General features: G+C 36.6%; 1 protein-coding gene across 1 annotated transcript in view; it reads right to left on the reverse strand.

Moving 5' to 3' along the window:
- The window catches only part of GPATCH2 (G-patch domain containing 2), a 572,071-nt gene extending 561,454 nt beyond the window's left edge, over positions 1-10,617 (reverse strand). The window contains exon 1 of the mRNA XM_053712502.1: positions 10,483-10,617. Coding sequence (XP_053568477.1) covers positions 10,483-10,532 — 50 coding nt within the window. The 5' untranslated portion in view covers positions 10,533-10,617. The remainder of the gene's footprint in view (positions 1-10,482) is intronic.
- Positions 10,618-11,142: the final 525 nt, after the last annotated feature.

Genomic DNA, 11,142 nt, shown 5'->3' on the forward strand with positions numbered 1-11,142 from the left:
AGTCTACACACCCTTGTTAAAATGTCAGGTTTCTGTGATGTAAAAAAAAACATAAATCATTTCAGAACTTTTTCCACCTTTAAAGGGACACTGTACCCAAAAAATTTCTTTTGTGATTCAGATTAAGCATGAAATTTGAAGCAACTTTTTCATTTACTCCTATTATCAAATTTTCTTCATTCTCTTGGTATCTTTATTTTAAATGCAAGAATGTAAGTTTAGATGCCGGCCAATTTTTGGTGAACAACCTGGGTTGTCCTTGCTGATTGGTGGATAAATTCATCCACCAATAAAAAAGTGCTGTCCAGAGTACTGAAACAAAAAAAAAAAGCTTAGATGCCTTCTTTTTCAAATAATGATAGCAAGAGAAGGAAGAAAAATTGATAATAGGAGTAAATTAGACATTTGCTTAAAATTGCATGCTCTTTCTGAATTACAAAAGAAAACATTTGGGTTCAGTGTCCCTTTAATGTGACCTATAAATTGTACAACTCAATTGAAAAACAAACCGAAATATTTTAGGTGGAGGGAAGTAAACAAAAAAACTAAAATAATGTGGTTGCATAAGTGTGCACACCCTCTTAAAACTGGGGATGTAGCTGTGTTTAGGATTGAGCAATCACATTCAAAATCATGTTAAATAGGAGTCAGTACACACCTGCCATCATTTAAAGTGCCTCTGATTAACCACAAATAAAGTTCAGCTGTTCTAGTAGGTCTTTCCTGACATTTTCTTAGTCGCATCCTACAGCAAAAGCCATGGTCCGCAGAGAGCATCTAAAGCATCAGAGGGATCTCATTGTTAAAAGGTATCAGTCAGGAGAACAGTACAAAATAATTTCCAAGGCATTAGATATACCATGGAACACAGTGAAGACAGTCATCATCAAGTGGAGAAAATATGGCCCAAAATTGACATTATCAAGAACTGGACGTCCCTCCAAAATTGATGAAAAGACGAGAAGATAACTGGTCTGGGAGGCTGCCAAGAGGCCTACAGCAACATTAAAGGAGCTGCAGGAATATCTGGCAAGTACTGGCTGTGTGGTGCATGTGACAATCGCCCGTATTCTTCATATGTCTGTGCTATGGGGTAGAGTGGCAAGACGGAAGCCTTTTCTTACAACAACAAAAAAAACATCCAAGCCCAGCTACATTTTGCAACAACACATCTGAAGTCTCCCAAAAGCATGTTGCAAAAGGTGTTCTGGTTTGATGAAACCAAGATTAAACTTTTTGGCCATAATTCCAAAAGATATGTTCGGCACAAAAACAACACTGCATTTAACCAAAAGAACACCATACCCACAGTAAAGCATTTTGGTAGCAGCATCATGCTTTGGGTCTGTTTTTCTTCGGCTAGAACTGGGGCCTTAGTCGAGGTAGAGGGCATTATGAACAGTTCCAAATACCAGACAATATTGGCACAAAACCTTCAGGTTTCTGCTAGAAAGCTGAACATGAAGAGGAACTTCATCTTTATGCATGACAATGTCCCAAGGCATACATCGAAACCAACAAAGGAAAAGAAGAAGATTAATGTTTTGGAATTGCCCAGTCAGAGCCCAGACCTGAATCCAATCGAAAATATGTGGGGTAATCTTAAATGGGCTGTGCACAAGAGATGCCCTCACAATCTGACAGATTTGGAGTGTTTTTGCAAGGAAGAGTGGGCAAATCGTGCCAAATCAAGATGTCCCATGCTGAAAAACTCATACCCCTCATACCCAAAAAGACTGAGTGCTGTAATAAAATCAAAACAATTGCAAACACAATACAGGTTTATCTAAAAATAAATAAATCTTTGTTAAATTTATGTGTGGCAGAATTATTGGCACCTTTTTAGTCAATACTTTGTACTACCTTCCTTTGCGAAGATAACAGCTCTGAGTCTTCTCTTATAATGCCTGATGAGGTTAGAGAATACATGGCAAAGGATCGGAGACCATCCCTCCATACAGAATCTCAATTTTTAGTGTCTATAAAACAATGGGAGATGCCATGTTGAAACTTAGGTTACTTTCTCTGCTGTGGCCAATTAGTGACAGTTATACATAGGTAATTAGAGTGTGCAGCCAATGGCTGTGTGAAATAAAATAGTGTTCTGAACTTCCATTTTTAACAGGAACTAAAATGCTAACAATTTCAGAATGGAATTACAGGAAAAGGGGAAAAAATAAATAAATTAAAGTACATTGCAGATGTTTTTTTTTTACATATACAATTTATCATTTTATACTCCCATCTCAAAGTGTTTAATGTCCCTTTAAACAATAAAGGCACTAACACACACACACACACATATATATATATATATATACACACACACACACACACGTAATAAATTGTTGGTGCATTTATAAATCCAGTGAGTGCATCCGCTTCTTTTACCCTGGTGTGAATACATTCCGTATATACAGTATCTCCGTGTTCTCCCCAGGACCATTTTAGTGGGTGCAGATTTTACTGACCACCTAATAATATTAGCTAATATTAAACATTTTCAATGTACAAATTATTAAATACATGTATGTTAGATTATGCAATTCATTTATTAGTGCTTTGGATAGCAAAAAACTTGGAGGAAAAATACCAGGGTGCAGCTATTTTCATATATAATGACGAAGCAGGTCGCACTCTCTCTTGGTTTAAACCACAATAATCAAACTTTAATGTGTTAACATTTTCAAGGACTTGTCCCTTTCCTCAGATGGTCTGAGGAAGGGGAGAAGTCCCCAAAAAACGTTGACACATTAAAGTTGAATTATTGTGGTTTAAACCCAGAGAGGGCGACCTGTTTCTTATTTATATATATATATATATATATATATATATATATATATATATATATATATATATATATATATATATATATATATATATATATATATATATATATATATATATATATATATATATATATATATATATATACACACACACACATACACACACACACACATATATACATACACACACATTTACATACACACACATTTACATACACACACACACACAACTTTAGGGTATGACTTTAGGGCACTCATTTATTCATGTTTCTTTAAAACAAATGTACACATTGATCGACTTTTGGCTTATATTTAAGCCTTTTTTGAAGACACCATGCATAGAATAAACATTTTGTATGGTTTGTTTAAGGCATACCAAACATTTAATCTCTATACTGTTTAGTATGCCTTAACCAAACCATACAACATGTGTATTCTATGCATGGTGTCTTGAAAAAAGGCTTGAAAATATGCCGAAACATCAACCAATGTGTACATTTATTTTAAAGAAACACCATCTTATAATCTGTTTTCTACCTATTAAGGCACTGATGTTGGACAAGAAAGGTTGACCCACAATTGGCATTCCAATTCACCCCAAAGGTGTTTTATGGTGTTAAAGGGACACTAAACCCTAAAAAAAATTGTACCTGCCATCGCATATTTCAATAAATTTTAATTTATTTTGTAATTTACATGTAGTTAAACCGAAGTACCATTTATGTGAAATCCTATTCCGAAAAAGGAACGATTTCCAAACCCACCTCTGGTTATACATTTCCATATTCCAATCCAAACCGATAGTCCAGGTTATCATAATGGCGGAGTATAGCCGCAATGCGCATGCGCAATATTGTCACTCACCAGCAGGCCTACTGTAATTGGGGTAGCACGTAGGTGACATGCGCATATCTATAGATCGATATGCGCATACGACCGATATCCCAGGTTATCATAATGGCAAAATATAGCCGCAATGCGCATGAGCGATATCGTCATAATCGTTACTCACCAGCAGGCCCGCTGTAATTGGGGTAGCACAGTGCTCGACAAATTTGTGTTATTTGTATATAAATATATGGAGAACAGCCCATAAAGTTAGGAGCCAAGAGAAGAATTCTAGGAGCCAGTGGCTCCCTGGCTCCTGGGTTTGTTGAGCCCTGGGGTAGCACGTAGGTGATATGCGCAAATCTATGGATCACTATGCGCATGCGACCGATATCCCAGGTTATCATAATGGCAGAGTATAGCCGCAATGCGCATGCGCGATATTGTCATAATCGTCACTCACCAGCAGGCCCGCTGTAATTGGGGTAGCACGTAGGTGATATGCGCATGTGCAAATCTATTAATCGCAATATGCATGCGCATGGTGGCGAAATAGTCACTTAATTATATGCAAAAGATCGAGATCGGAAATGGTTTTAGATGGTTCACGGCCCATTTTAGAGGGTTGTCTTGAACAACGTCATCTGAGAAAATTAAAAATTAATTTTATATGGCAGAGAAACATTGTTGAAATATAAAAGTACGTTATTTATAATATATGCATGTTTAGTAATTTAAATTTGTGGTCACGGTGTAGACAAAAAAAGAAAGTTTTGGAATCCTTTAAGGTCAGGGCTCTGTCCAGACCACTCGAGTTCCTCCAAACTAAACTTGTCAAACCATGTCTCAATGGGCCTCTAATGTGCACGTGCCTGCAGCAGTATATGGCAGCAGTTTTGCAGCAATGTTATACATTAACAAGAGCACTAGATGGCAGCACTATTTCCTGTCATGTAAGTGCTCCAGGCATGTGCACACTACCTATCTAGATATCTCTTCAACAAAGAATAACATGAGAACTAAGCAAATGTGATAATAGAAGTAAATTGGAAACTTTTTTTTTTTGTATTCTCTATTTGAATCATGAAAGAAATATTTTGGGTTTCATGTCCATTTAAATCATGATGCTCTAGTCCAGGGGTCAACAAATCTGTTTAAAATTTAGGACCCAGTAAGAATATTTAAAAGCCAGACATATTTTTAGGAGCCAGACAATGGTATGTGTGTATATGGAAAATAACCCCAAAAGTTAGGAGTCAGGGGTAAAATTCTAGGAGCCAGTGGCTCCTGCATTTGTCGAGCCCTGCTCTAGTCACATGTAGCATATGTGCGTATGCCACTGGAAACTTAATAACTTTTACTAGAAACATTTTTGCAACTGGATGTATGTTGCAAAAAATATATATAAAATGAAAATGCATTCATGCAAGTTTCAACGCTGACCTTTCTATACCTTTAATAATAATGTTTTACATTATAACACTACAATATAAATATATTCTGGCTTTAGTTGAAAAAGTGAAAATCAGTATAAATATTACAGCTCTCATGCACAAACAATATATGTAACACTGTAAAACCTGGCCAATAAGGAAACTCATAAAAACTAGGCTACATGGCATGACATAGTATTTGCTTTGGGAACTGTTGCTAAAGTATTATGTAATGATTCATAACTTTTCCTGTATTATTATGTAATGGTACATAACTTTTCCTGTATCAGGATTAAATATTTAAATAATCTGACTTACTGAAATATTGTAGAGACCTACTAATACTCCTTAAAAAAAAAAAAAAAAAAAAAAAAAAAAAAAAAGGTAAATATGGAAGAAAATGTCACTTTATATGTATACCAATAAAAATAAACTGGAGAAGAAAGTGTACAAAAACACAGCAATTTCAGGATAATATTAAGAATACCATTTGTAAATAGAGATGCAATTGAAAAACATTTAGATCCAGCAAACGTACTGCCATTTAAAGGGACACTAAACCCATTTTTTTTCTTTCATGATTCAGATAAAGCATGCAATTTTAAGCAACTTTCTAATTTACTCCTATTATCAATTCATTGTATTGCTATCTTTCTCCTAAAGCAGGAATGTACTTAGGAGCTGGCCCATTTTTGGTTCAGAACCTGGGTAGCACTTGCTGATTGGTTGCTAAATGTAGCCACCAATCAGCAAGCGCTACCTAGGTGCTGAACCAAAAATGGACAGGACACTGTACATTCCTGTTTTGTTTTTTTTTAAATAAAGCTAGCAAGAGAACAAAGAAAAATTGATAATAGGAGTAAATTAGAAGGTTGCTTAAAAATTGCATGCTCTATCTGAATCATGATAGAAAAAAAAATTGGGTTTAGAACCCCTTTAAATGGCAGTAAGTTTGCTGTAGCTAAATGCTTTTCAATTAGTGCTGCCTCTGGATCAGTATATACATATAAGCCAGCACCCAGGTGGCTATCCCAGGAGGGTGGACTCACTACTGCAATTACATACACATAAATATATCATGCTCACCAATATTCTAAATGACTAATTGTAACCAAATACATTTTCCATTTAATGAATTAGTAAATGTTTTAAATAAAAAAGGAAGGAAATCAGACATGAAATCTAGTTGTACATATAGTAAATTATAACCACATGCCAGTGCACAGAGGTAAAATAGATCCTTATTCACTGTACAATTTCCTTATCTTAATTTAGCAATGGAATTGCACCACCAAAAATGCAATGCAAGTCTGTCTCATCCTTTTAACTGACAAATTTGGTGGAGGATTGCCAGTCAACCATGGTGCTCTTCCCTGTTTGTGGGGGGGGGGGGAATCCCTACTTTAATTATTGTCATGTAGCCAAAAGATTGTTAGGAAATCAATTTACTAAAAATATAGAACATGCAATATGGTTTATAATAATGAATATATGGGTCTATATAGTAATGAATTTATTAACTGAAGTACCAAGCTTTTGTTGTACTCCACCCTTGAAACAAAACTAGTTGATATCACAAAAGAGATAACCAGCACCTCTATCACTCTGCATTGGCCAAGCCACTGATTCTGATTTTAGTTTGCAGTCTCTCCTGGTCAGAATAGATGGCAATCCCCAAGATTCTCTTGCTCAGGATGGGCCCCAATCCATGACACACCGTAGGGTCCAGTCATCGGAACTCTAATGCAAAATGTTCTAAGCCATGTGATGACCAACTTCTTAAAGGGCCAGTAAATACAATAGATTTGTATAATCAACAAATGCATAATAAAAAGACAATGCAATAGCACTTAGTCTGAACCTCAAATGAGTAGATTTTTTTTTTTCTGACAAATTTCAAAGTTGTCTATTTCTACTCCCCCCGTATTCATGTGACAGCCAATCACAAATGCATATACGTATAGTCTGTGAAGTCTTGCACATGCTCAGTAGGAACTGGTGACTCAAAAAGTGTAAATATAAAAAAACTGTGCACATTTTGTTAATGGAAGTAAATTGGAAAGTTGTTTAAAATTGCTGCCCTGACTCATGAAAGTTTAATTTTGAATTGAGTGTCCTTTTAACACATGGGGGTTTCAGGAACTTGGTTTTTATTTTAAAGCCTTAAAGGGACATGAAACACAAAAAATTTATTTCGTGATTTAGAAAGAGCATGTCATTTTAAACAACTTTATAATTTACTTCTATAATCTAATTTGTTTCATTCTCTTGATATCACTTGCTGAAAAGCATATCTAGAAATGCTCAGAAGCTGCTGATTGGTTGCTGCACATAGAGGCCTTGTGTGATTGGCTCAGACATGTGCATTGTTATTTCTTCAAAAAAGGATATCTAAAGAATTGAGCAAATTAGATAATAGAAGTCAATTGGAAAGTTGTTTAAAATCGCATGCCCTATCTGAATCATGAACGTTTAATTTTGACTATACTGTTCCTTTAAGAGCAACACACAACTGTATTGCTTTTCAAAACATAAATAATAATAAAAAAAAAATTCTAAAAAAGTAAAAAGGGACAAGCACCATATTTAGTTAAGTTTGCTAGATATCCTCTATTTGTTTTTCTCAGTCCATGAGCACAAATTTTTAAAGGGACACTCAAGTCAAAATTAAACTTTCACGATTCAGACAGAGCAGCAATTTTAAACAACTTTACAATTTGCTTCCCTTAACAAAATGTGCAGTTTTTTAAAAAAAAATATTTACACTTTTTAAGTCACCAGCTACAACTGAACACGTGCAAGAATTCACAGAATATCCCCAAGGCAGAACATGCTGTGATCTGAGATGTAATTGCAGAAAATGCAGCATACCTGCAGAAAGAATAGGACACATGCATCTGAACTGTTAGCACTTTCACTTTGCTGCACTGCTCCAAATAAGACTGTTCTCTTAAAACAGAGTTTTTTTCTGGCTGCACTGTGTAAGGTTTCCTTAATAATAACACAATTATTTCAGCCTCCAATATGGCAAAAAAAAGACCTTTATTCTTTACATGGGGTCCAAAGAACCAAAATACAACTTTTCAGGCCCTTGATAGGCCCTTAGTCATGTATACCATATACATGACTAAGGGCCTGAAACATTGTATTTTGTTTCTTTGGACCCCATGTAAAGAATAAAGGTCTTTTTTTGCCATATTGGATGCCGGAATAACTGTGTTATTGTCTGGATGAGAGGACCTGGCTAGTCTGACATTCCATGCCCCAAACAAGAGAAGGTGTGCTATTTTCTAACTTAGTTTAAGATTTCCTTAACACTGTGCATCCAGTGCAAAGTGCTGTTTGAAGACAACAGTCAAATATGGAGCAGCACTGCAAAGAAGCAGAGCAATTATTGTTGACTGGCTCTAAGGGATTTTTTTTAAAACCTGCCCCCTAGCCTTTCCAGGTCTGTAAATCTGTGACTTCTGAATGTAAGATGTTTTTGTGAGCAATGCACCTTTTGTATTACTATATTTGTACCTTGTGATGTTAGACTAAGCAAAAACAAAACAAATGTATTTGATACATTATAAAAACTTTGCTTTACGATCCAGTTAATCAACACATTGCAATTGAGCTGGTATACATATATGCATTTGTGATTGGCTAATGGCTGTCACACATCACAGGAGGAGTGGAAATAGACATAACTGAAATTTGTCAGACAATTTGTTTTTTTTAAATTTACTCATTTAAGTTCAGAATAAGGGCTATTGTACTGTCTAGTTACCATGCATTGGTTGTTTATGCACATCTACTGTATTTACTGGTCCTTTAAAGGGACAGTCAACACCAGAATTTTTGTTGTTTAAAAAGAAAGATAATCCCTTTATTACCCATTCCCCAGTTTTGCATAACCAACACAGTTATAATAATACACGTTTTACCTCTGTAATTATCTTGTATCTAAGCTTCTGCTGACTGCCCCCTTATTTCAGTTCTTTTGACAGACATGCAGTTTAGCCAATCAGTGCTCAGTCCTAGGTCACTTTACGTGCATGAGCTCAATGTTATCTATATGAAACATGTGAACTAATGCCCTCTAGTGGTCAAAATGTATTCAGATTAGAGGCAGTCTTCAAGGTCTAAGAAATTAGCATATGAACCTCCTAGTTTTAGCTTTCAACTAAGAATACCAAAGAACAAAGCAAAATTGGTGATAAAAGTAAATTGGGAAGTTGTTTAAAATTGCATGCCCTATTTAAAACATGAAAAAAAAAAATTGGACTTGACTGTCCCTTTAATTTTGCTTTGTTCCAGGACCACAACAAATAGTTCACATGTTCTCTGTTCCACTTTTTCAAAGAAAAAACAAAAATAGCAAGGGGCTGCATGCTGCCCACACATTATCATCCGACCACTCCTAATCTATAAAGTAAGTAACCCAAGTCAAGATACTAACCACATCTGATTAAGGAGGTACCAGTAAATAGAATGCCCTGGATGCTACTCAGAAATTCAGAAATGTACCTCAATCAATTCCCAGGCACTGTCAAAAAGAATGCAATCCAGTGCCAAGCACATCCAATCATTATGGCTCCTAGCACTAAGTACCTGAATCAATTATGGTCCAATATCACCAGCACTTTCAATAAGGATGGCATTTAGTTCTTGACATGTGAGTGCTAGATTTGGCATCTAGATTTTAATCTAATCCAGTATTCCAATTGAGAATTGTTATTTATCTCCAGCACTCCAGGTTAAGGCCCCAGTCCCTAGCACTTCCTGTCAGGATGGTTCTCAGCACTCCCATGGAGGAGGGTACAAACTCCCAGACAAGATGATTCCCACTCATGACAATCTTTTACTAGCATCTCTGGGCAGTCTCAATCAGATGCAACCAATTAGGATAGGCCTTATACCTAGTTTTCACAGTCAATATGGTCCCATACCCTCAGCACTCTCTACCCAACATCCCTAGTCAGGGGGACTTATTACAAAACACTTCTAATCAATATGAACCACAGGACTCAAAGTTATAACGACCCCTTATTCCAGCACTACTAGTCAAGCTGGAGCCTTATCCATAATATCCCCATCATAATGTCCTTTATTTTCCCATTTTTCACAGTTAGGGAACCTCTTTGTCAGGATTGTCATTTATACACAACAGTCAAATTAAAACGGACCATTACTATGTCCAGGACCCCCAATCATTATGATACCTTACCCACAGGAAGGTGTCTTATGAACATGCGGGTGCTTTCAACAGACATAATCAGCAGTCCCAAGCGCACCAGATAAGGAGGGTTCCCAATTCCTGTCACCCCCAATGAATATAATACAGGTTACTACATTCTCATATCTCCTTAATCTCCAAAGGGGGTATGTACCGTTTATCTGGCATCGAATGTGTTAATCGCACCGTCTCAGTTATTTCTGCCACTTACCAGCTGGTTCCCTTATTGGCTCGGATGTGTTTTTTGGCAACGCCAACCATGAACAAAGCTTACGATGTCCCCCCCAGAATCACAGCCAAGTTGGAGCAGTAAACACAGCCACCATGTCGCTTCCGGAGCAGCAGGAAGGGCGGAAGTCGGAATAAACCATTACGATAAAACTTCATCTTCCACAAAAAAGTGTCAAGCTCTTCACCATATACGGATATGAAATATGTAAATGGTGAGTGTTTTTTGTGTAATATTTCTGGGATTGCTTGACTATCTTGGCTGTGTGGAATAAATGTCTCCCCCCACTGTGATGCGTTTGGGTGGTACAGTCCCGTTGCTATGGAGACGCGTCTTACAGTAGAGACATGGCTGCCCAGGGGAAGCTTGTGAGCAAGTTAGAGGAGCTGAAACTGCAATGTTTCCTAGAAAGCAGGTAAACTAACGAACCACTGTCTATGGTTCCCAGGGAAGGAATTTATACATTTAATGTGTAAGGGCAGATGTCACACTCAGCCTCAGAGGAGAACTCATACACAGGCACTGTGACCATTCAGCCAACATTCACACTCAGATCTATGATTCAAACGTATATCACACACATAGTGCTGGTCTTCTGGCAGATAGTACACATAAAGCTCAAACTCCTACACATGTCACACT

This window comes from Bombina bombina, chromosome 4, assembly GCF_027579735.1.
Source record: "Bombina bombina isolate aBomBom1 chromosome 4, aBomBom1.pri, whole genome shotgun sequence".
NCBI classification, from domain to species: domain Eukaryota; kingdom Metazoa; phylum Chordata; class Amphibia; order Anura; family Bombinatoridae; genus Bombina; species Bombina bombina.